The 27218-nt window shown below is 48.3% G+C and overlaps 1 protein-coding gene across 2 annotated transcripts in view; it reads left to right on the forward strand.

Annotated features, from left to right (window-relative positions):
- LOC144785677 (Krueppel-like factor 5) overlaps positions 1 to 27218 on the forward strand; it is a 166092-nt gene that overhangs the window by 94525 nt on the left and 44349 nt on the right. For both annotated transcript variants that reach the window (XM_078664471.1, XM_078664472.1), the window contains 2 exons: positions 2633 to 3518; positions 17003 to 17062. In XM_078664471.1, the coding sequence (XP_078520597.1) occupies positions 2633 to 3518; positions 17003 to 17062 (946 nt within the window). The remainder of the gene's footprint in view (positions 1 to 2632; positions 3519 to 17002; positions 17063 to 27218) is intronic.

Here is a 27218-nt window from a genome sequence, read left to right on the forward strand (position 1 = left end):
GGGAGTCAGTGTGGGGGAGGGTGATCCATTGAGAAGGATTGCCCAGTGGGAGTCAGTGTGGGGGAGGGTGATCCATTGAGAAGGATAGCTCAGTGGGAGTCAGTGTAGGAGGGTGATCCATTGAGAAGGATAGCCCAGGGGGAGTCAGTGTAGGAGTGTGATCCATTGAGAAGGATACCCCAGTGGGAGTCAGTGTAGGAGGGTGATCCATTGAGAAGGATAGCCCAGTGGGAGCCAGTGTGGGAGGGTGACCCATTGAGAAGGATAGCTCAGTGGGTGTCAGTGTGGGAGGGTGATCCGTTGAGAAGGATAGCTCAGTGGGAGTCAGTGTGGGGGACGGTGATCCATTGAGAAGGATAGCCCAGTGGGAGTCAGTGTGGGGGACGGTGATCCATTGAGAAGGATAGCTCAGTGGGAGCCAGTGTGGGAGGGTGATCCATTGAGAAGGATTGCCCAGTGGGAGTCAGTGTGGGGGAGGGTGATCCATTGAGAAGGATAGCCCAGTGGGAGCCAGTGTGGGAGGGTGATCCATTGAGAAGGATAGCCCAGTGGGAGCCAGTGTGGGAGGGTGATCCATTGAGAAGGATAGCCCAGTGGGAGCCAGTGTGGGAGGGTGATCCAGCTGGGGAGGTTGAACCTATGAGAGTCCATAGGGAGGTTAAGTGCATTGGCGGGTGATCACACTGGACACTGTGGGGAGGGTGATCCACTGAGTATAGCCCAGTGGGGGTCTGTGTGGAAAGGTTGATCCCACTGAAGTTGTTGTGGGGTGCTCCTTCTCAGGAGGGTGTTGGTGATAACTGTTCCAAACTTCGAAGGGTGTTGAGTAAAGAGATGTGGGTGGGATGTAGAGTTAGAGTGAGAAAGCGAGAGGACGGGTGAACAGGTGCCTCAATCGGCCTGTTGACCAGGTGCCAGTAAAGGCCTGTTGGCGGTGTCATTAGAGGTACAGCATTTAGGTGCCATTGTAGTCCCATGGACCAGGTGTTGTTACAAGCCCAACGACAAGATCCTATTATTTATTTATTTGTATTATTTATTAAGGAGTTTTATATAGCGCTAGCCTGCCCGAGGGTATCGGAGCGCTTCAGAACAGTTTTTGAGCAAGATTCACACAATAAGCAGTATTCTACATATAGGTTCGGCAGTCCAAGTGTCCGTTCTCTTGCTTACAGTGATGGAGGAAAATATGTAAAATAAAAAAAAAGGACAGGGAGAAAAGAGTTCTGGGATCTTCTGCTTGAACCCGGCCGGTAGGGGGCAGATCTTGGTTCCTTAACTCCAGGGATCATTAAATAGACCAACACATTGTAATAATTGTAATGCGCAATTGCATGCAATGGTGTGCAGTTGTGCTTTAAAAAGTGCCAGCACCATGGCACTGGGGCATATATAGGATGATGGTCCTGCCCATAGAGATATTACAAGCCATTAATGGTGAGAGGTGGGCAGTGCTTGCAATGGACATCGGGAAGTGCTGGTACTCACCATTTCCGACTACCAACTCCTTGCTGCTAAGAAGTGGCAACAGTCTCCTGTTAAAAGTATTGGATCCCGGCTGAGAAATGCATTAAAAGGATTGTGCCCCTCATGAGAAGTGCTGGCACTCATTGAATGTATTGCATCCCTCCTGGGAAGTGCTGGCACTCATTAAAACTATTGCACCCCTGCAGAGAAGTGCTGGTACTCAGTTCAGTTCAGTAAATCTTTATTCGATGATTAAAAAACATCATAAAAGTACATATATACAATTTAAAAATTCAATTAAATAACATATCTGAACTCCATCTAGTGCTGGTACTCATTACAAATATTTCACCCGTGTTAAGAAGTGCTGGTTCTCATTAAATGTATGCAGCCCCCTACTGAGAAGTGCTGGTACTCACCATCTCCGACTACCTGCTTGCTACTAAGAAGTGCTAACAGTCTCCTATTAAAAGTATTGAATCCTGGCTGAAAAACTCATTAAAAGGAGTGTGGCCCTCATGAGAAGTGCTGGTACTCATTACAAGTATGGAACCCCTCATGAGAAGTGCTGGCACTCATTACAAGTATGACACCCCTCATGAGAAGTGCTGGCAGTCATAGAATGTATTGCATCCCTCCTGGGTAGTGCTGGCACTCATTAAAATGATTGCACCCCTGCAGAAAAGTCTTGGCACTCATTAAAACTATTGCACCGCTGTAGAGAAGTGCAGTGAAGTGCTGGTACTCATTACAAATATTTCACCCGTGCTAAGAAGTGCTGGTACTCATTAAAAGTTATGCAGCCCCTACTGAGAAGTGTTGGTACTCTGCTCTCTCCTTAAAGGTATTTCACTCCTCTGATAAGTGCCGGTACTCATAAAACGTATTGCACCCGTACTATGAAGTGCTGGTACTCTCGCTTTCAAGTTAAACAAGTGCAGCCAGTTCTGACTTCTCACCAGTACCTGTCTATCTGAAGCCCTGGAGGTAGGAGCAGCCCTCTGCTGAGGTCCCCTGAAAGGGCAAGTAGTAAAGAGTAAGGTACAATGAATGGAAGTAGGGGAGAAGTGACACCTGTGCATTCATTCACCTCAATAGACCCCATGTTGATGCATTTGCAGTCTCTGGAAGCTGTTTGACACTTTCTCTCTCTTACCCTCTCCAGGCACGATCCGAGATGGACAAGTACCTCTTCGACCACGCGCTCCCGGTGGTGCAAATGGTGCCTGACAAGAAGTACCGGCGGGAGAGCGCCTCGGTGGTGGATGAGTTCTTCGAGACGGAGAAGCCCCCTTCCACACCCTACAGCGTGAACATCAACGTCATCCTTCCCGACACGACGCACTTACGCACGGGGCTCTACCGTCCGGCCAAACCCCTGGCCGCCTACCCACAGATCAAAACCGAGCCGGGCACCAGCTTCGCGCAGCCCTGCTCCTCTGCCCAGACCCTGCCCGACTTCACCAGTGTCTTCAGCATGCCCCAGTCTGTGGGGGTTAACAGCATATTCATCAAACAGGAGGACCCGGCAGAGGGCCCCGTGGCCTGTGCCGCGTCTCAGCCACCGCAACTCTTCCAGCTGCCACCTGGCGGTGGAGTGGCCAGCTTGACCTCCACGCCTGGCACCACCACTTTGGTCAACACCCACGGGGGCATCCCCTTGACCACCAGCAGTGGTGGGTCCAACCTTCATCCCCCGGCCACTCAACCAGCTCAGGTCAAGGTATACCAAAGTCTTGGCCAAGACCAAGCAAACTTTCCCGTGTCGGCACACTTCTATCCGGTGCCGGGGGTCCACCTTCCACCCTCGCCCCCGAACTCGCAGCCAGGGAGCCCAGACAACCAGCCAGAGCTGATCAACACCATCTCCCCTCCTCCCTCGTATGAAGCCACCTTTGGACTCAAGCTGGGGCAATCCCCCCCGCTGCATACTATGGCCAATGGTCTGGCGTCGCTCTCGCAGGGAGGTGTTGTGTCACCACCACTGAAGTTCAACCGAAGGAACAACCCGGAGCTGGAGAAGAGGCGGATTCACCACTGCGACTATCCAGGTACCTCCAGGTTCACCTCGTCACAGGCCCAGTGTGCAAGAACCTCTAGTAACCCAACTAGTCAACTAACCATCCCAATGTGATATAACCTCTAGTAACCCAACTGTTGAACTAACAATCCCAATGTGATATAACCTCTAGTAACCCAACTAGTCAACTAACCATCCCAATGTACCAAACCTCCAGTAACCGGACTGTTCAACTAACCATCCCAATGTAACAGAACCTCTAGTAACCCGACTGTTGAACTAACAATCCCAATGTAACAGAACCTCTGGTAACCCAACTGTTCAACTAACCATCCCAATGTAACAGAACATCTAGTAACCCAACTGTTGAACTAACCATCCCAATGTAACAGAACCTCTAGTAACCCAACTGTTGAACTAACCATCCTAATGTGATATAACCTCTAGTAGCCCAACTGTTCAACTAACAATCCCAGTGTGCCAGAACCTCTAGTAACCCAACTGTTTATCTAACAATCCCAGTGCGCCAGAACCTCTAGTAACCCAACTATTGAACTAACCATCCCAATGTAAACAGAACCTCTAGTAACCCAACTGTTCATCTAACAATCCCAATGTAACAGAACCTCTAGTAACCCAACTGTTGAACTAACCATCCCAATGTACCAGAACCTCTAGTAACCCAACTGTTGAACTAACAAACCCAATGTAACAGAACCTCTAGTAACCCAACTGTTGAACTAACCATCCCAATGTACCAGAACCTCTAGTAACCCAACTGTTGAACTAACAAACCCAATGTAACAGAACCTCTAGTAACCCAACTGTTTATCTAACAATCCCAGTGTGCCAGAACCTCTAGTAACCCAACTGTTGAACTAACCATCCCAATGTAACAGAACCTCTAGTAACCAACTGTTGAATTAACAATCCCAATGTAAACAGAACCTCTAGTAACCCAACTGTTGAACTAACCATCCCAATGTAACAGAACCTCTAGTAACCCAACTGTTGAACTAACCATCCCAATGTAACAGAACCTCTAGTAACCAACTGTTGAATTAACAATCCCAATGTAAACAGAACCTCTAGTAACCCAACTGTTTATCTAACAATCCCAGTGCGCCAGAACCTCTAGTAACCCAACTGTTGAACTAACCATCCCAATGTAAACAGAACCTCTAGTAACCCAACTGTTCATCTAACAATCCCAATGTAACAGAACCTCTAGTAACCCAACTGTTGAACTAACCATCCCAATGTACCAGAACCTCTAGTAACCCAACTGTTGAACTAACAAACCCAATGTAACAGAACCTATAGTAACCAACTGTTGAATTAACAATCCCAATGTAAACAGAACCTCTAGTAACCCAACTGTTCATCTAACAATCCCAGTGTGCCAGAACCTTTAGTAACCAACTGTTGAATTAACAATCCCAATGTACCAGAACCTCTAGTAACCCAACTGTTGAACTAACCATCCCAATGTAACAGAACCTCTAGTAACCCAACTGTTAATCTAACAATCCCAATGTAAACAGAACCTCTAGTAACCCAACTGTTGAACTAACAATCCCAGTGTGCCAGAACCTTTAGTAACCAACTGTTGAATTACCAATTCCAATGTACCAGAACCTCCAGTAACCTGACTGTTCAACCAACAATCCTAATGTACCAGAACCTCTAGTAACCCAACTGTTGAACTAACCATCCCAATGTAACAGAACCTCTAGTAACCCAACTGTTGAACTAACCATCCCAATGTAACAGAACCTCTAGTAACCCAACTGTTTATCTAACAATCCCAGTGTGCCAGAACCTCTAGTAACCCAACTGTTTATCTAACAATCCCAGTGCGCCAGAACCTCTAGTAACCCAACTGTTGAACTAACCATCCCAATGTAAACAGAACCTCTAGTAACCCAACTGTTGAACTAACCATCCCAATGTACCAGAACCTCTAGTAACCCAACTGTTGAACTAACAAACCCAATGTAACAGAACCTCTAGTAACCCAACTGTTGAACTAACCATCCCAATGTACCAGAACCTCTAGTAACCCAACTGTTGAACTAACAAACCCAATGTAACAGAACCTCTAGTAACCAACTGTTGAATTAACAATCCCAATGTAAACAGAACCTCTAGTAACCCAACTGTTGAACTAACCATCCCAATGTAACAGAACCTCTAGTAACCCAACTGTTTATCTAACAATCCCAGTGCGCCAGAACCTCTAGTAACCCAACTGTTGAACTAACCATCCCAATGTAAACAGAACCTCTAGTAACCCAACTGTTCATCTAACAATCCCAATGTAACAGAACCTCTAGTAACCCAACTGTTGAACTAACCATCCCAATGTACCAGAACCTCTAGTAACCCAACTGTTGAACTAACAAACCCAATGTAACAGAACCTATAGTAACCAACTGTTGAATTAACAATCCCAATGTAAACAGAACCTCTAGTAACCCAACTGTTCATCTAACAATCCCAGTGCGCCAGAACCTTTAGTAACCAACTGTTGAATTAACAATCCCAATGTACCAGAACCTCTAGTAACCCAACTGTTGAACTAACCATCCCAATGTAACAGAACCTCTAGTAACCCAACTGTTTATCTAACAATCCCAATGTAAACAGAACCTCTAGTAACCCAACTGTTGAACTAACAATCCCAGTGTGCCAGAACCTTTAGTAACCAACTGTTGAATTACCAATTCCAATGTACCAGAACCTCCAGTAACCTGACTGTTCAACCAACAATCCTAATGTACCAGAACCTCTAGTAACCCAACTGTTGAACTAACCATCCCAATGTAACAGAACCTCTAGTAACCCAACTGTTGAACTAACCATCCCAATGTAACAGAACCTCTAGTAACCCAACTGTTTATCTAACAATCCCAGTGTGCCAGAACCTCTAGTAACCCAACTGTTTATCTAACAATCCCAGTGCGCCAGAACCTCTAGTAACCCAACTGTTGAACTAACCATCCCAATGTAAACAGAACCTCTAGTAACCCAACTGTTCATCTAACAATCCCAATGTAACAGAACCTCTAGTAACCCAACTGTTGAACTAACCATCCCAATGTACCAGAACCTCTAGTAACCCAACTGTTGAACTAACAAACCCAATGTAACAGAACCTCTAGTAACCCAACTGTTGAATTAACAATCCCAATGTAAACAGAACCTCTAGTAACCCAACTGTTCATCTAACAATCCCAGTGCGCCAGAACCTTTAGTAACCAACTGTTGAATTAACAATCCCAATGTACCAGAACCTCTAGTAACCCAACTGTTGAACTAACCATCCCAATGTAACAGAACCTCTAGTAACCAACTGTTGAATTAACAATCCCAATGTAAACAGAACCTCTAGTAACCCAACTGTTCATCTAACAATCCCAGTGCGCCAGAACCTTTAGTAACCAACTGTTGAATTAACAATCCCAATGTACCAGAACCTCTAGTAACCCAACTGTTGAACTAACCATCCCAATGTAACAGAACCTCTAGTAACCAACTGTTGAATTAACAATCCCAATGTAAACAGAACCTCTAGTAACCCAACTGTTCATCTAACAATCCCAGTGTGCCAGAACCTCTAGTAACCCAACTGTTTATCTAACAATCCCAGTGCGCCAGAACCTTTAGTAACCAACTGTTGAATTAACAATCCCAATGTACCAGAACCTCTAGTAACCCAACTGTTGAACTAACCATCCCAATGTAACAGAACCTCTAGTAACCCAACTGTTTATCTAACAATCCCAATGTAACAGAACCTCTAGTAACCCAACTGTTGAACTAACCATCCCAATGTAAACAGAACCTCTAGTAACCCAACTGTTCATCTAACAATCCCAGTGTGCCAGAACCTTTAGTAACCAACTGTTGAATTACCAATTCCAATGTACCAGAACCTCCAGTAACCTGACTGTTCAACCAACAATCCTAATGTACCAGAACCTCTAGTAACCCAACTGTTGAACTAACCATCCCAATGTAACAGAACCTCTAGTAACCCAACTGTTGAACTAACCATCCCAATGTAACAGAACCTCTAGTAACCCAACTGTTCAACTAACCATCCCAATGTAACAGAACATCTAGTAACCCAACTGTTTATCTAACAATCCCAGTGTGCCAGAACCTCTAGTAACCCAACTGTTTATCTAACAATCCCAGTGCGCCAGAACCTCTAGTAACCCAACTGTTGAACTAACCATCCCAATGTAACAGAACCTCTAGTAACCCAACTGTTCATCTAACAATCCCAATGTAACAGAACCTCTAGTAACCCAACTGTTGAACTAACCATCCCAATGTACCAGAACCTCTAGTAACCCAACTGTTGAACTAACAAACCCAATGTAACAGAACCTATAGTAACCAACTGTTGAATTAACAATCCCAATGTAAACAGAACCTCTAGTAACCCAACTGTTCATCTAACAATCCCAGTGCGCCAGAACCTTTAGTAACCAACTGTTGAATTAACAATCCCAATGTACCAGAACCTCTAGTAACCCAACTGTTGAACTAACCATCCCAATGTAACAGAACCTCTAGTAACCCAACTGTTTATCTAACAATCCCAATGTAACAGAACCTCTAGTAACCCAACTGTTGAACTAACCATCCCAATGTAAACAGAACCTCTAGTAACCCAACTGTTCATCTAACAATCCCAGTGTGCCAGAACCTTTAGTAACCAACTGTTGAATTACCAATTCCAATGTACCAGAACCTCCAGTAACCTGACTGTTCAACCAACAATCCTAATGTACCAGAACCTCTAGTAACCCAACTGTTGAACTAACCATCCCAATGTAACAGAACCTCTAGTAACCCAACTGTTGAACTTACCATCCCAATGTAACAGAACCTCTAGTAACCCAACTGTTTATCTAACAATCCCAGTGTGCCAGAACCTCTAGTAACCCAACTGTTTATCTAACAATCCCAGTGCGCCAGAACCTCTAGTAACCCAACTGTTGAACTAACCATCCCAATGTAAACAGAACCTCTAGTAACCCAACTGTTCATCTAACAATCCCAATGTAACAGAACCTCTAGTAACCCAACTGTTGAACTAACCATCCCAATGTACCAGAACCTCTAGTAACCCAACTGTTGAACTAACAAACCCAATGTAACAGAACCTATAGTAACCAACTGTTGAATTAACAATCCCAATGTAAACAGAACCTCTAGTAACCCAACTGTTCATCTAACAATCCCAGTGCGCCAGAACCTTTAGTAACCAACTGTTGAATTAACAATCCCAATGTACCAGAACCTCTAGTAACCCAACTGTTGAACTAACCATCCCAATGTAACAGAACCTCTAGTAACCCAACTGTTTATCTAACAATCCCAATGTAACAGAACCTCTAGTAACCCAACTGTTGAACTAACCATCCCAATGTAAACAGAACCTCTAGTAACCCAACTGTTCATCTAACAATCCCAGTGTGCCAGAACCTTTAGTAACCAACTGTTGAATTACCAATTCCAATGTACCAGAACCTCCAGTAACCTGACTGTTCAACCAACAATCCTAATGTACCAGAACCTCTAGTAACCCAACTGTTGAACTAACCATCCCAATGTAACAGAACCTCTAGTAACCCAACTGTTGAACTAACCATCCCAATGTAACAGAACCTCTAGTAACCCAACTGTTTATCTAACAATCCCAGTGTGCCAGAACCTCTAGTAACCCAACTGTTTATCTAACAATCCCAGTGCGCCAGAACCTCTAGTAACCCAACTGTTGAACTAACCATCCCAATGTAAACAGAACCTCTAGTAACCCAACTGTTCATCTAACAATCCCAATGTAACAGAACCTCTAGTAACCCAACTGTTGAACTAACCATCCCAATGTACCAGAACCTCTAGTAACCCAACTGTTGAACTAACAAACCCAATGTAACAGAACCTCTAGTAACCCAACTGTTGAATTAACAATCCCAATGTAAACAGAACCTCTAGTAACCCAACTGTTCATCTAACAATCCCAGTGCGCCAGAACCTTTAGTAACCAACTGTTGAATTAACAATCCCAATGTACCAGAACCTCTAGTAACCCAACTGTTGAACTAACCATCCCAATGTAACAGAACCTCTAGTAACCAACTGTTGAATTAACAATCCCAATGTAAACAGAACCTCTAGTAACCCAACTGTTCATCTAACAATCCCAGTGCGCCAGAACCTTTAGTAACCAACTGTTGAATTAACAATCCCAATGTACCAGAACCTCTAGTAACCCAACTGTTGAACTAACCATCCCAATGTAACAGAACCTCTAGTAACCAACTGTTGAATTAACAATCCCAATGTAAACAGAACCTCTAGTAACCCAACTGTTCATCTAACAATCCCAGTGTGCCAGAACCTCTAGTAACCCAACTGTTTATCTAACAATCCCAGTGCGCCAGAACCTTTAGTAACCAACTGTTGAATTAACAATCCCAATGTACCAGAACCTCTAGTAACCCAACTGTTGAACTAACCATCCCAATGTAACAGAACCTCTAGTAACCCAACTGTTTATCTAACAATCCCAATGTAACAGAACCTCTAGTAACCCAACTGTTGAACTAACCATCCCAATGTAAACAGAACCTCTAGTAACCCAACTGTTGAACTAACAAACCCAATGTAACAGAACCTATAGTAACCAACTGTTGAATTAACAATCCCAATGTAAACAGAACCTCTAGTAACCCAACTGTTCATCTAACAATCCCAGTGCGCCAGAACCTTTAGTAACCAACTGTTGAATTAACAATCCCAATGTACCAGAACCTCTAGTAACCCAACTGTTGAACTAACCATCCCAATGTAACAGAACCTCTAGTAACCCAACTGTTTATCTAACAATCCCAATGTAACAGAACCTCTAGTAACCCAACTGTTGAACTAACCATCCCAATGTAAACAGAACCTCTAGTAACCCAACTGTTCATCTAACAATCCCAGTGTGCCAGAACCTTTAGTAACCAACTGTTGAATTACCAATTCCAATGTACCAGAACCTCCAGTAACCTGACTGTTCAACCAACAATCCTAATGTACCAGAACCTCTAGTAACCCAACTGTTGAACTAACCATCCCAATGTAACAGAACCTCTAGTAACCCAACTGTTGAACTAACCATCCCAATGTAACAGAACCTCTAGTAACCCAACTGTTCAACTAACCATCCCAATGTAACAGAACATCTAGTAACCCAACTGTTTATCTAACAATCCCAGTGTGCCAGAACCTCTAGTAACCCAACTGTTTATCTAACAATCCCAGTGCGCCAGAACCTCTAGTAACCCAACTGTTGAACTAACCATCCCAATGTAAACAGAACCTCTAGTAACCCAACTGTTCATCTAACAATCCCAATGTAACAGAACCTCTAGTAACCCAACTGTTGAACTAACCATCCCAATGTACCAGAACCTCTAGTAACCCAACTGTTGAACTAACAAACCCAATGTAACAGAACCTATAGTAACCAACTGTTGAATTAACAATCCCAATGTAAACAGAACCTCTAGTAACCCAACTGTTCATCTAACAATCCCAGTGCGCCAGAACCTTTAGTAACCAACTGTTGAATTAACAATCCCAATGTACCAGAACCTCTAGTAACCCAACTGTTGAACTAACCATCCCAATGTAACAGAACCTCTAGTAACCCAACTGTTTATCTAACAATCCCAATGTAACAGAACCTCTAGTAACCCAACTGTTGAACTAACCATCCCAATGTAAACAGAACCTCTAGTAACCCAACTGTTCATCTAACAATCCCAGTGTGCCAGAACCTTTAGTAACCAACTGTTGAATTACCAATTCCAATGTACCAGAACCTCCAGTAACCTGACTGTTCAACCAACAATCCTAATGTACCAGAACCTCTAGTAACCCAACTGTTGAACTAACCATCCCAATGTAACAGAACCTCTAGTAACCCAACTGTTGAACTAACCATCCCAATGTAACAGAACCTCTAGTAACCCAACTGTTTATCTAACAATCCCAGTGTGCCAGAACCTCTAGTAACCCAACTGTTTATCTAACAATCCCAGTGCGCCAGAACCTCTAGTAACCCAACTGTTGAACTAACCATCCCAATGTAAACAGAACCTCTAGTAACCCAACTGTTCATCTAACAATCCCAATGTAACAGAACCTCTAGTAACCCAACTGTTGAACTAACCATCCCAATGTACCAGAACCTCTAGTAACCCAACTGTTGAACTAACAAACCCAATGTAACAGAACCTATAGTAACCAACTGTTGAATTAACAATCCCAATGTAAACAGAACCTCTAGTAACCCAACTGTTCATCTAACAATCCCAGTGCGCCAGAACCTTTAGTAACCAACTGTTGAATTAACAATCCCAATGTACCAGAACCTCTAGTAACCCAACTGTTGAACTAACCATCCCAATGTAACAGAACCTCTAGTAACCCAACTGTTTATCTAACAATCCCAATGTAACAGAACCTCTATTAACCCAACTGTTGAACTAACCATCCCAATGTAAACAGAACCTCTAGTAACCCAACTGTTCATCTAACAATCCCAGTGTGCCAGAACCTTTAGTAACCAACTGTTGAATTACCAATTCCAATGTACCAGAACCTCCAGTAACCTGACTGTTCAACCAACAATCCTAATGTACCAGAACCTCTAGTAACCCAACTGTTGAACTAACCATCCCAATGTAACAGAACCTCTAGTAACCCAACTGTTGAACTAACCATCCCAATGTAACAGAACCTCTAGTAACCCAACTGTTTATCTAACAATCCCAGTGTGCCAGAACCTCTAGTAACCCAACTGTTTATCTAACAATCCCAGTGCGCCAGAACCTCTAGTAACCCAACTGTTGAACTAACCATCCCAATGTAACAGAACCTCTAGTAACCCAACTGTTCATCTAACAATCCCAATGTAACAGAACCTCTAGTAACCCAACTGTTGAACTAACCATCCCAATGTACCAGAACCTCTAGTAACCCAACTGTTGAACTAACAAACCCAATGTAACAGAACCTATAGTAACCAACTGTTGAATTAACAATCCCAATGTAACAGAACCTCTAGTAACCCAACTGTTGAACTAACCATCCCAATGTACCAGAACCTCTAGTAACCCAACTGTTGAACTAACAAACCCAATGTAACAGAACCTATAGTAACCAACTGTTGAATTAACAATCCCAATGTAAACAGAACCTCTAGTAACCCAACTGTTAAACTAACCATCCCAATGTAACAGAACCTTTAGTAACCCAACTGTTTATCTAACAATCCCAGTGTGCCAGAACCTCTAGTAACCCAACTGTTGAACTAACAATCCCAGTGTGCCAGAACCTTTAGTAACCAACTGTTGAATTACCAATTCCAATGTACCAGAACCTCCAGTAACCTGACTGTTCAACCAACAATCCTAATGTACCAGAACCTCTAGTAACCCAACTGTTGAACTAACCATCCCAATGTAAACAGAACCTCTAGTAACCCAACTGTTGAATTAACAATCACAATGTGATATAACCTCTAGTAGCCCACATTCTGTACTAACCATCCCAGTGTACCAGAACCTCTAGTAACCCAACTGTTGAACTAACCATCCCAATGTAACAGAACCTCTAGTAACCCAACTGTTGAATTAACAATCCCAATGTAACAGAACCTCGAGTTACCCAACTGTTGAACTAATAATCCAGGGGACAGCAGCGGACCAGGGTAGAAGACTGGGTCAGGCTGGGCTCGGGGGATAGGAGCAAAGCCGAGCAGAAGACCTGGTCAGGCTGAACCGTGGAGAAAAGGATAGGAGCAGACCAGAGCACCAGGTCAGGCTGAGCCAGGGACCAGAGGACAGGAGTCGACCAGAGCACCAGGTCAGGCTGAGCCAGGGACCAGAGGACAGGAGTCGACCAGAGCACCAGGTCAGACTGAGCCAGGGACCAGAGGACAGGAGTCGACCAGAGCACCAGGTCAGACTGAGCCAGGGACCAGAGGACAGGAGTCGACCAGAGCACCAGGTCAGACTGAGCCAGGGACCAGAGGACAGGAGTCGACCAGAGCACCAGGTCAGGCTGAGCCAGGGACCAGAGGACAGGAGTCGACCAGAGCACCAGGTCAGACTGAGCCAGGGACCAGAGGACAGGAGTCGACCAGAGCACCAGGTCAGGCTGAGCCAGGGACCAGAGGACAGGAGTCGACCAGAGCACCAGGTCAGACTGAGCCAGGGACCAGAGGACAGGAGTCGACCAGAGCACCAGGTCAGGCTGAGCCAGGGACCAGGGGACAGGAGTCGACCAGAGCACCAGGTCAGGTTGAGCCAGGGACCAGGGGACAGGAGTCGACCAGAGCACCAGGTCAGGCTGAGCCAGGGACCAGAGGACAGGAGTCGACCAGAGCACCAGGTCAGGCTGAGCCATGGACCAGAGGACAGGAGTCGACCAGAGCACCGGGTCAGACTGAGCCAGGGACCAGGGGCATAGGAGTTCACCAGAGTAGAAGACCAGGTCAAGCTAAGCCGTGAACCAGGGGGAGAGGAGCTGACCAGAGCAGAAGACCAGGTCACCCCTCCTGCATCAAAGCACACTTTAGAAGGGAGGTTGCCTTTGCCTCATCATTGAGAAGAGAAAATGACCATCTATTTTTTTTTTTTAAATCAAACTTTTTGGGTCCATCTTAGATAAGAAATGTTTTGGAGTCTTCTAGAGAACTTGTAGATAGAAATTTTAAAAAAGGACATATAATTGTAGCAAATCAGTCCAAAGTCTCATGCGATGTCCCCTCTCAGTTGAGAGAACTTGAATTATCCAAATATCAAACTTCCTGATAGACGTACGCCTCATAAAGGCCGGTGTGGGTGGGGCAGAGTCAGTCTCATATCAGGCTGCACCTGGAAATAACCAGTCACAAGTCATGTGGTCCTTGAGAAGAGTCGCTCACAAGGAAGGCGGATTCGGGAAAGAGTCCCATGTAGATGTCTGGCTGTAGTTGACTCAGTCCCAGCCCCGCCAGCCTTCCTGAGGCATCAGCCTATAGAGCATCATGACAGTGCCTAATTTGTAAAACACTACATGCCAGGGCCCTTGTCAGGATGCAACTACAGCTTACAATACCCATTGCCCCTGCTGGCGCCACCAGTGACACAACCAACACAACTATTAAGCATCTCACCCTACACGTGTGACAATTCAGACTATTTCAGGCCTGAAAGCTGTAACAATGGCCTGGGCAGCCGGTATTCATCATTTTAATGCATATTGAATTAATAAACGACTGCTATTGTGTTCATCTCTATTTTAGAAAAAACAACGGGCCCGATTCACAGAACTAACTTAAGACAAAACCTTAAACTTACTTCTTTTTGTATTCACAGAAGGCATTTAGTAGTAGTAAAGTTAGGATTTTGTCTTAATCTGTTTTAATCTGTTTTAAGTCTGTCTTAAATCTGTTTTAGGTCTGTCTTAGGTCTGTCTTAAGTCTGTCTTAAGTCTGTCTTAGGTCTGTCTTAGGTCTGTCTTAGGTCTGTCTTAGGTCTGTCTTAGGTCTGTCTTAGGTCTGTCTTAGGTCTGTCTTAAGTCAAACTTAAGACAAAATCCTAACTTTACTACCACTAAATGCATGCTGTGAATACCAAAAGTAGTAGGACAGACTTAAGACAGACTTAAGACAGACTTAAGACAGACTTAAGACAGACTTAGGACAGACTTAAGACAGACTTAAGACAGACGTAGGACAGACGTAGGACAGACTTAAGACAGACTTAGGACAGACTTAGGACAGACTTAGGACAGACTTAGGACAGACTTAGGACAGACTTAGGACAGACTTAAGACAGACTTAAGACAGACTTAAGACAGACTTAGGACAGACTTAGGACAGACTTAGGACAGACTTAGGACAGACTTAGGACAGACTTAGGACAGACTTAGGACAGACTTAGGACAGACTTAGGACATACTTAAGACAGACTTAGGACACACTTAGGACACACTTAGGACACAGGACAAAATCCTAACTTTACTATTACTAAATGCCTTCTGTGAATACCAAAAGAAGTAAGTTTAGAAGTTTGTCTTACGTTAGTTCTGTGAATCGGGCCCAGCGCAACCATGTGGCAGACTGTCATAAATGGTGTTGAGAATTAAATGCTGGCGCCGAGCACTGGAAACAATCCACTCAAATTAAGCACTGGCGTCCATTGAGTCACCTCTAGATTAGGTCCTCTCTATAATAGTGGATCGTTTGGTGGAATCACACACCCACCATAACATGGCAGACAAGTGGTAGTACTGCCAACCCCACACTTTTCTAACGTCATTTAGAAGCAGGGAACCCCCTCGCTTTCTACCTGCGGAGCCTCCGCTGGCTCTGCCGGCTGACACCCTTGATCGGATGGCCTTTCTATGAGGTCACAGTGGTGGACACCCTTCCCTGTTTAGTAGGCCTGGGCGCTGAACTTTGCTCCGTTCGCCGAGTTTTCAGAGTTTTTCACACTCCAGGGAGACCGCAGCGTTCCGAAAACGGAGCAGAGTTTTTCCCTCTCACGCTCGCCACTGCTAGATTGGCTAGCGCAAACACGGAAAATCCAATGCTAGACCACCTCCCAGCGAGATTTCTCAATGCCGGCAGTCGCGGGCGGTCACGGATGGTCGTGACTGCTCGGGTTGAGAAGCCATCGAGCAGCAGAAAGAAGCAGCGCCCTCCTGTGCTGCGCATGGCGCCGTTCGCGCTGACTGTCCAGCTCGGGACAAACACTAAAAATCTGCATTAACGGCGTGACCCAACGCACTTCGGCGCTTGCAGAACTCTGCGTAGCACGGCAGAGTTTTTTGGACACTTCGCAGAGTTCCGTGTAGCGCAACTCCGCAGACTCCACCCAGGCCCACTGTTTAGAGCAGGGCGGACATGATTCATTTTCCCTACCTGGGACCACGAGCTGCGCAAACTCTCTGCACATCAGGGTCCTTGCTTGTTTGTTCTGCAAGAACGAACTTCTGCACTGAGAGTTTGTTCCAACAGAGAAAATACTTTGCCAAGTGGCCGCATCAGAGTTGTCTGTCACTGGGCAAGAGATCCGAGCCTTTAAAGGGCTACTGCAGGGGCAGCTCTGGGGGTGGCACAGGGATACCTGTCAGGTAGGTGGGGCCCCTGAATCTGGCAGGGAGGGCCGCCACCAGAGTATAAGGGGCTGTAGCTTCCCCTGACCTGGGGGCAGGAGGGGTGCACCCTCGGTGCTGGCTCAGAGATACCTGCCAGGTGGGTGGGGGGGTCTCTAAATCTGACATGGGGGATTCCACTAGGTAATAAGATGCCATAGCTTCCCCTGACCAGGGGGGCAGTGGGGGCAGCAGGCAGCTCCCAGACTTTAAATGATGCCCTAAATATCAAGATGTTTTGTGGACAAACTCCACCGACATGGGGGACCCACTGAACCTGTCTTTTATGTTTTTTAGGTTGTCCCAAAGTCTACACCAAAAGCTCTCACCTGAAGGCTCACCAGAGAACGCACACAGGTAAGAGCCGGCGCGCGCGCGCAGAGACCTTAATGCACGCTTTATAACCTGAGGACCCTAATGTTTCAGCACCCCTGAACCAGAGGGGGTGGCCACCTAGCTTTGTGCCATCCGGACACCTTCCTTCCAGTCCTAGACTTTTCATTAAAACCAAATGTGCTCTGGGGGTTGTGGCCAAGGGCCTCTTCCATTGACCCAACTGGACTAACACACCTGAAAACAATGATTTGTAACAAAAAAGTCCAGAAATACATGAAGGGGACTAAACAGATGCTGCATGAATGGGTGAATACATGCTCTTGTGTAGCGCGCGTTGAAAAGAAGATCACCTCCTGACCCTCGTGGCTGAGGGGACCGAGGAGTGGGGAGGGAGTGAGCTGCCCTGGATCACACAGCTTGTTCAACCAGTGAAGCCAGGATTCGCACCCTGGCTCTAGAGCCTTGGACACCTCCTGGACAGGACAATCCAGCATCTCTGCAGGTGTCTCTCGTTCATCATGTTTGACTTGCGAGCAGTGCCAGCCGGAAGAGGTGCATTGGCAGACCCGTGTGTGGGCAATAGTGCCAGAATAGTGCAGAGCAGTGCCAGCCAGGGAGAGGCGCATTGACGGAGCTGTGTGTGGGCGTCGGTGCTGGAATACTGCAGAGCAGTGCCAGCCAGGGAGAGGCGCATTGGCAGAGCTGTGCGTGGGTATCATTGTTGGAACAGAGAGAGAGCAGTGCCAGCCATGGAGAGGTGCATTGACGGAGCTGTGTGTGGGCATCGGTGCTGGAATCATGCAGAGCAGTGCCAGCCAGGGAGAGGCGCATTGGCAGAGCTGTGTGTGGGCATCGGTGCTGGAATAGTAGAGAACATTGCCAGCCAGGGAGAGGCGCATTGGCAGAGCTGTGTGTGGGTATCATTGTTGGAACAGAGAGAGAGCAGTGCCAGCCATGGAGAGGTGCATTGACGGAGCTGTGTGTGGGCATTGGTGCTGGAATCATGCAGAGCAGTGCCAGCCAGGGAGAGGCGCATTGGCAGAGCTGGGTATGGGCATCGGTGCTGGAATAGTAGAGAACATTGCCAGCCAGGGAGAGGCGCATTGGCAGAGCTGTGTGTGGGTATCATTGTTGGAACAGAGAGAGAGCAGTGCCAGCCATGGAGAGGTGCATTGACGGAGCTGTGTGTGGGCATCGGTGCTGGAATCATGCAGAGCAGTGCCAGCAAGGATGAGGCACATTGGCAGAGCTGTGTGTGGGTATCATTGTTGGAACAGAGAGAGAGCAGTGCCAGCCATGGAGAGGTGCATTGATGGAGCTGTGTGTGGGCATTGGTGCTGGAATCATGCAGAGCAGTGCCAGCCAGGGAGAGGCGCATTGGCAGAGCTGGGTATGGGCATCGGTGCTGGAATCATGCAGAGCAGTGCCAGCAAGGATGAGGCGCATTGGCAGAGCTGTGTGTGGGCATCGGTGCTGGAATAGTAGAGAGCAGTGCCAGCCAGGAAGAGGCGCATTGGCAGAGCTGTGTGTGGGTATCATTGTTGGAACAGATAGAGAGCAGTGCCAGCCATAGAGAGGTGCATTGGCAGAGCCGTGGGTGGGTATCAGTGCTGGAAAAGTGCAGAGCAGTGCCAGCCAGGGAGAGGCGCATTGACGGAGCTGTGTGTGGGCGTTGGTGCTTGAATACTGCAGAGCAGTGCCAGCCAGGGAGAGGCGCATTGGCAGAGCTGTGGCTGGGAATCAGTGCTGGAATAGTGCAGAGCAGTGCCAGCCAGGATGAGGTGCTTTGGGAGAGCTGTGTGTGGGTGCTGGAATAGTGCAGAGCAGTGCCAGCCAGAAGAGGTGCATCGGCAGAGCCGTGTGTGGGCGTCGGTGCTGGAATACTGCAGAGCAGTGCCAGCCAGGGAGAGGTGCATTGATGGAGCCGTGTGTGGGCATCTGTGCCAGAATAGTGCAGAGCAGTGCCAGCCAGAAGAGGTGCATTGGCAGAGCCGTGTGTGGGCATCGGTGCTGGAGCAGATGCCAGCAGTGCCAGCCAGAAGAGGTGCATTGGCAGAGTCGTGTGTGGGCGTCGGTGCTGGAGCAGTTGCGAGCAGTGCCAGCCCGGCAGAGGTGCATTGGCAGAGCTGTGTGTGGGTCTCTACTGGAACAGTTGCGAGCAGTGCCAGGCTGCCAGTCAGGAAGAGGTGCATTGGCAGAGCCGCGTGGGTCAAGCGGGCAGACCCTGCGCAGCTGGAAGGCCACGCCCCTTCTGCTCTGTATTATTTTGTGTCCTTTGTGTGAAAGAGGAACTGGTTTTTCGGGCAGGTTCTCCTTGTGTCGACGCCAAAGTCCACGGGGCCCGTTTCAAAAGGTTTTCCCATAGATTGAGCACCACCCTCCCCCCGCCCCTGGAAAGAAGCTTTTTATGAAAGTGGAATTTGAATCGTTTCAATACACAATGTGTGGGGGAGGGGTGGTATTGTGGAACACTTTGAAAAGGAGGGAGTGAGTTTGCGGTGTGGGCGGGGTGGGAGCCGGGCAAACTGAGCCTTTCTAAGCACCCCCACCTGAGCCAGGTAGGGTTCCTTCATGGTCTCGGTGCATTTACAAGCCCCAGGTAAGTTTTCATTTAAACATGATATGTGTTTCCATACATAACTCTACAAACACAAGGAGATGATGACGGAGCGCTGAAACTTTTCAGACACTCACCCCCAGTCAACTGATCTGGGTTTAATCCATCACCGTTCTTTAGCTCACTCAGCCACCCCAGTTCAGACATGGCCATATGCAAATCAGTCTGACCCGGTGTCTCCTGGGAACAGTCCAGCCTGAACTGCCAAGCCATGCCTTCCCTGGACAGGAAACAAGCAGCCTGGGACCAGTTACTGGGTAACACCTCTCATCAGCCCGACTTGCTTGAATCCAGCGGCAAAATGAGCCAGGGACCCATGTCTGGGCATACCCTGCCAACTTAGGGCGAACAAAGCAAACACAAGGAGATGATGGACGGAGCACTAAAACTTCTCAGACACTCACCCCAAGTCACTGATCTGGGTTGAAACCATCATCATTCTTTACCTCAGTGAGCCACCCCAGTTCAGACCCAGCCATGAAAAGTTTCAGCACTCCGTCCACCATCTCCTTGTGTTTGCTTTGTTCACCCTAGGTTGTCAGGGTATGCCCAGACGTGGGTCCCGTGCACACACTGCCACTGGATTCAAGCTAGCCTGGCTGATGAGGGCTGATTAGCCAGAAACCGGTCCCAGGATGCTTGTTTCTGGTCAAGGGAAGACTTGGCTTGGCAGTTCGGGCTGGACTGCTCCCATGAGGCACTGGGTCAAGACTGATTTGCATATAGATGGGTCTGAACTGGGGTGGTGCAGTGAGCTAAAGACCAATAATGGATTCAACCCAGATCTGTGACTGGGGGTGAGTGTCTGAAAAGTTTCAGCGCTCCGTCCATCATCTGCTTGTGTTTGCTCCATACATAACTCCACCTGGGATGAACGGCTCCGGCGCCCTCTGTGTGAGGTGAGAGGCCCGCTCATCCCTCCTTTCTGTGAATGACAAGAACCCTAAGATGGCGCCCATGGTGGCCCATGTTTCCCTGAACCAGAGGCTGAACCCTGCAGCCCCATCAGAGCAGAACTAAGGTTATGTCTGCTCACTGTGGTGTGTAGCTGCCCTGGCATTCCCTGTGCTGGTCTGTCTGTCAAGGGTGGTTCTGGCACTGCCACTCGTGTGTGTGTGTGTGTGTGTGTGTGTGTGTGTGTCTGCGTGCATGCACGTGTGTGTGTGTGTGTCTGCATGTATGCACATGTGTGTGTGTGTGTGTGCGTGCATGCACGTGTGTGTGTGTCTGCGTGTATGCACATGTGTGTGTGTGTGTTGTATATAAAAGCAAATAAATTAGCCTAAAGTGCAGCAACACTTAAAAGTCTGAGTTTTTCATAAAACTTAAATTTATATGTATTACCTTACTTTAACACATCCCTTCAATGTACTTATGTATCTTTATATTTATTACTTTACTCCTAAATCAGCATCTACAGTGCACTAAGCTATATCTCACACCACACCTCTCTCACTATATCCTGTACCTCAACTCTCTGACTCATCCCAAACCTCAATCTACTATTCTCCCCAATGTACTACCCTATTTCTCATCCTATACATTGCTCAATATATCCTCTACCTTCACTCTCTGACCACTGTGAACTCCAAAATATGTCTCTCCGTCTCTTCTCTCTCAATGTATTGAGACTGAACTATTTTGTCTGATGCCCGATGCCCGATGGAGCTACCTGGTTTAGCTATAGGGGAGATGGGCCGTGGATTCCCTCCTTGGTCGTTACCTACCCAGTCGGTCTTTAGACAGACTTCTTTTCGTCTCTCCTTATTGTCTCTTCCCTTATCCTTCCTTTCTCACCTCCCCTGCCCCTCCATTACTTTTCTCTCTCCTTTTTCTCCTCTCCCAATGTATTGCCTATTTTTTGATGTATTGTGTAATTGTGGATCTTTTTCTGTTACATAGTTGATTCTCATGTAAAGCGCTCTGATACCTTTGGGTCTAGCAAGCGCTATATAAAACTCTTTAAATAAATAAAATAAATACATTTCTAAACCCTTCCCTCTGACTCTTCCGCACCCCCCCCCCCACTCATCCCCAACCTGTTCCTGCTCCTCTGATCTCCAAATAAACTCTTTCTAGACCCTTCCCTCCTCTATCCCTCCACTATCCTTTTCAATCCAACTGACAGACTCCCACATATCCACCGCTCAAATTAATGTCATATTTGCCTATACTAATTCCGCACTAATCCTGTTTGGGTTCCAGAGTAGCGTCCTACCCACCGAAAAGCGCTTCAATGCCACTAATGGGGTAGTAATCGCTATATAAATGCAATTACAATACACCAGTCGCTCGCTGGCAGAATATCGTCCAACATAACTATTGTCTCCTAAATATTGTCTACCAAGTTGTTATTGCACCCCCATGGAGCTAATATTAGAACATTTACACCAAATGGGATGATATTTTTATAAACAGATATTTAGGACACAACGTTTAAGTATACTATCAACAGGCTTTGGTTAGGCCTGGCTAGGGTGAGGGTTGTTTAGGGGTCAGTTAAGGCCTAGCTAAGGGGAGGGTTAGATGGTCAGGCCTTAGTTATGCCTGGCTGGGGTGATAGTTGTTTAGGGGTCAGTTAAGGCCTAGCTAAGGGGAGGGTCAGACGGTCAGGCCTTACATAGGCCAGGCTGGGCTGAGTATTGTTTAGAACTTGGTGAGGCCTGGCAGAGGGGAGGGTTGGGTGGTTAGGCTTTGGTTAGACCGGGCTAGGGTAAAATTTGTTTAGGGGTCAGTTAGGGCCTAGCTAAGGGGAGGGTTAGACCATCAGGCCTCGGTTAGGCCTGACTAGGGTGAGGGTTGTGTAGTGGTCAGTTAAGGCCTAGCTAAGGGGAGGGTTGCACGGCCAGGCTTTGGCTAAAGCTGGCTGGGGTGAGGGTTGTTTCAGCCTCAGTTTCTCAGGGTGGGCCCGGCTGAGGTGAGGGTTGTTTAATCCTCAGTTTCTCAGAGTGGGCCCGGCTGAGGTGAGGGTTGTTTCAGCCTCAGTTTCTCAGAGTGGGCCCGGCTGAGGTGAGTGTTGTTTCAGCCTCAGTTACCCAGAGTGGGCCCGGCTGAGGTGAGGGTTGTTTCAGCCTCAGTTACCCAGAGTGGGCCCGGCTGAGGTGAGTGTTGTTTCAGCCTCAGTTTCTCAGAGTGGGCCCGGCTGAGGTGAGTGTTGTTTCAGCCACAGTGTCTCAGAGTGGGCCCGGCTGAGGTGAGGGTTGTTTCAGCCTCAGTTACCCAGAGTGGGCCCGGCTGAGGTGAGTGTTGTTTCAGCCTCAGTTTCTCAGAGTGGGCCCGGCTGAGGTGAGGGTTGTTTCAGCCACAGTGTCTCAGAGTGGGCCCTTGGCTGAGGTGAGTGTTGTTTCAGCCACAGTGTCTCAGAGTGGGCCCTTGGCTGAGGTGAGTGTTGTTTCAGCCACAGTGTCTCAGAGTGGGCCCGGCTGAGGTGAGGGTTGTTTCAGCCTCAGTCTCTCAGGGTGGGCCCGGCTGAGGTGAGTGTTGTTTCAGCCTCAGTCTCTCAGGGTGGGCCCGGCTGAGGTGAGTGTTGTTTCAGCCTCAGTTACCCAGAGTGGGCCCGGCTGAGGTGAGTGTTGTTTCAGCCTCAGTTACCCAGAGTGGGCCCGGCTGAGGTGAGTGTTGTTTCAGCCTCAGTGTCTCAGAGTGGGCCCGGCTGAGGTGAGTGTTGTTTCAGCCTCAGTGTCTCAGAGTGGGCCCGGCTGAGGTGAGTGTTGTTTAATCCTCAGTTACCCAGAGTGGGCCCGGCTGAGGTGAGGGTTGTTTCAGCCTCAGTTACCCAGAGTGGGCCCGGCTGAGGTGAGTGTTGTTTAATCCTCAGTCTCTCAGGGTGGGCCCGGCTGAGGTGAGTGTTGTTTCAGCCGCAGTTACCCAGAGTGGGCCCGGCTGAGGTGAGTGTTGTTTAATCCTCAGTCTCTCAGAGTGGGCCCGGCTGAGGTGAGTGTTGTTTCAGCCTCAGTTACCCAGAGTGGGCCCGGCTGAGGTGAGTGTTGTTTAATCCTCAGTCTCTCAGGGTGGGCCCGGCTGAGGTGAGTGTTGTTTAATCCTCAGTCTCTCAGGGTGGGCCTGGCTGAGGTGAGTGTTGTTTAATCCTCAGTCTCTCAGAGTGGGCCCGGCTGAGGTGAGTGTTGTTTAATCCTCAGTCTCTCAGAGTGGGCCCGGCTGAGGTGAGTGTTGTTTAATCCTCAGTCTCTCAGAGTGGGCCCGGCTGAGGTGAGTGTTGTTTCAGCCTCAGTTACCCAGAGTGGGCCCGGCTGAGGTGAGTGTTGTTTAATCCTCAGTCTCTCAGGGTGGGCCTGGCTGAGGTGAGTGTTGTTTAATCCTCAGTTACCCAGAGTGGGCCCGGCTGAGGTGAGTGTTGTTTCAGCCTCAGTTTCTCAGAGTGGGCCCGGCTGAGGTGAGTGTTGTTTCAGCCTCAGTTTCTCATAGTGGGCCCGGCTGAGGTGAGGGTTGTTTCAGCCACAGTGTCTCAGAGTGGGCCCGGCTGAGGTGAGTGTTGTTTCAGCCTCAGTTTCTCATAGTGGGCCCGGCTGGGGTGAGTGTTGTTTAATCCTCAGTTTCTCATAGTGGGCCCGGCTGGGGTGAGTGTTGTTTAATCCTTAGTCTCTCAGAGTGGGCCCGGCTGAGGTGAGTGTTGTTTCAGCCTCAGTTACCCAGAGTGGGCCCGGCTGAGGTGAGTGTTGTTTAATCCTCAGTCTCTCAGAGTGGGCCCGGCTGAGGTGAGTGTTGTTTAATCCTCAGTCTCTCAGAGTGGGCCCGGCTGAGGTGAGTGTTGTTTAATCCTCAGTCTCTCAGGGTGGGCCCGGCTGAGGTGAGTGTTGTTTCAGCCTCAGTTACCCAGAGTGGGCCCGTCTGAGGTGAGTGTTGTTTAATCCTCAGTCTCTCAGAGTGGGCCCGGCTGAGGTGAGTGTTGTTTAATCCTCAGTCTCTCAGGGTGGGCCCGGCTGAGGTGAGTGTTGTTTCAGCCACAGTGTCTCAGAGTGGGCCCGGCTGAGGTGAGTGTTGTTTCAGCCTCAGTTACCCAGAGTGGGCCCGGCTGAGGTGAGTGTTGTTTAATCCTCAGTCTCTCAGGGTGGGCCCGGCTGAGGTGAGTGTTGTTTAATCCTCAGTCTCTCAGGGTGGGCCCGGCTGAGGTGAGTGTTGTTTCAGCCACAGTGTCTCAGAGTGGGCCCGGCTGAGGTGAGTGTTGTTTAATCCTCAGTCTCTCAGAGTGGGCCCGGCTGAGGTGAGTGTTGTTTAATCCTCAGTGTCTCAGAGTGGGCCCGGCTGAGGTGAGTGTTGTTTAATCCTCAGTCTCTCAGAGTGGGCCCGGCTGAGGTGAGTGTTGTTTAATCCTCAGTCTCTCAGGGTGGGCCTGGCTGAGGTGAGTGTTGTTTAATCCTCAGTCTCTCAGAGTGGGCCCGGCTGAGGTGAGTGTTGTTTAATCCTCAGTCTCTCAGAGTGGGCCCGGCTGAGGTGAGTGTTGTTTAATCCTCAGTCTCTCAGGGTGGGCCCGGCTGAGGTGAGTGTTGTTTAATCCTCAGTTACCCAGAGTGGGCCCGGCTGAGGTGAGTGTTGTTTAATCCTCAGTCTCTCAGAGTGGGCCCGGCTGAGGTGAGTGTTGTTTAATCCTCAGTCTCTCAGAGTGGGCCCGGCTGAGGTGAGTGTTGTTTAATCCTCAGTCTCTCAGAGTGGGCCCGGCTGAGGTGAGTGTTGTTTAATCCTCAGTTACCCAGAGTGGGCCCGGCTGAGGTGAGTGTTGTTTAATCCTCAGTCTCTCAGAGTGGGCCCGGCTGAGGTGAGTGTTGTTTAATCCTCAGTTACCCAGAGTGGGCCCGGCTGAGGTGAGTGTTGTTTAATCCTCAGTCTCTCAGAGTGGGCCGGGCTGAGGTGAGTGTTGTTTCAGCCTCAGTGTCTCAGAGTGGGCCCGGCTGAGGTGAGTGTTGTTTAATCCTCAGTCTCTCAGAGTGGGCCCGGCTGAGGTGAGTGTTGTTTAATCCTCAGTTACCCAGAGTGGGCCCGGCTGAGGTGAGTGTTGTTTAATCCTCAGTCTCTCAGAGTGGGCCCGGCTGAGGTGAGTGTTGTTTAATCCTCAGTCTCTCAGGGTGGGCCCGGCTGAGGTGAGTGTTGTTTAATCCTCAGTCTCTCAGAGTGGGCCCGGCTGAGGTGAGTGTTGTTTAATCCTCAGTCTCTCAGAGTGGGCCCGGCTGAGGTGAGTGTTGTTTAATCCTCAGTCTCTCAGAGTGGGCCCGGCTGAGGTGAGTGTTGTTTAATCCTCAGTTACCCAGAGTGGGCCCGGCTGAGGTGAGTGTTGTTTAATCCTCAGTCTCTCAGAGTGGGCCCGGCTGAGGTGAGTGTTGTTTAATCCTCAGTCTCTCAGAGTGGGCCCGGCTGAGGTGAGTGTTGTTTAATCCTCAGTCTCTCAGAGTGGGCCCGGCTGAGGTGAGTGTTGTTTAATCCTCAGTCTCTCAGAGTGGGCCCGGCTGAGGTGAGTGTTGTTTAATCCTCAGTCTCTCAGAGTGGGCCCGGCTGAGGTGAGTGTTGTTTAATCCTCAGTCTCTCAGGGTGGGCCCGGCTGAGGTGAGTGTTGTTTAATCCTCAGTGTCTCAGAGTGGGCCCGGCTGAGGTGAGTGTTGTTTAATCCTCAGTCTCTCAGAGTGGGCCCGGCTGAGGTGAGTGTTGTTTAATCCTCAGTCTCTCAGAGTGGGCCCGGCTGAGGTGAGTGTTGTTTAATCCTCAGTCTCTCAGAGTGGGCCCGGCTGAGGTGAGTGTTGTTTAATCCTCAGTCTCTCAGAGTGGGCCCGGCTGAGGTGAGTGTTGTTTAATCCTCAGTGTCTCAGAGTGGGCCCGGCTGAGGTGAGTGTTGTTTAATCCTCAGTCTCTCAGAGTGGGCCCGGCTGAGGTGAGTGTTGTTTAATCCTCAGTCTCTCAGAGTGGGCCCGGCTGAGGTGAGTGTTGTTTAATCCTCAGTTACCCAGAGTGGGCCCGGCTGAGGTGAGTGTTGTTTAATCCTCAGTCTCTCAGGGTGGGCCCGGCTGAGGTGAGTGTTGTTTAATCCTCAGTTACCCAGAGTGGGCCCGGCTGAGGTGAGTGTTGTTTAATCCTCAGTCTCTCAGGGTGGGCCCGGCTGAGGTGAGTGTTGTTTAATCCTCAGTCTCTCAGGGTGGGCCCGGCTGAGGTGAGTGTTGTTTAATCCTCAGTCTCTCAGGGTGGGCCCGGCTGAGGTGAGTGTTGTTTAATCCTCAGTCTCTCAGGGTGGGCCCGGCTGAGGTGAGTGTTGTTTAATCCTCAGTCTCTCAGAGTGGGCCCGGCTGAGGTGAGTGTTGTTTAATCCTCAGTTACCCAGAGTGGGCCCGGCTGAGGTGAGTGTTGTTTTCCAGTGAATATCGTTTCTTGGCTTGTGTCTTATCTGACTTTTAGATGACGACACGGAATCTCATCCGACCTGTTTCTTTCCAACTATTCACCAATGTACCGTGCGCCGCACTGCATTGTGGGGCTTTACATTTCAAAGTGCTGTCTTGAAATTCAAATAAACAAACTTGATGACCCTGTGTGGCCGGTGGGACAAAGTGCACCGCGGGC

Source organism: Lissotriton helveticus, chromosome 10 (genome assembly GCF_964261635.1).
Source record: "Lissotriton helveticus chromosome 10, aLisHel1.1, whole genome shotgun sequence".
Taxonomy (NCBI): domain Eukaryota; kingdom Metazoa; phylum Chordata; class Amphibia; order Caudata; family Salamandridae; genus Lissotriton; species Lissotriton helveticus.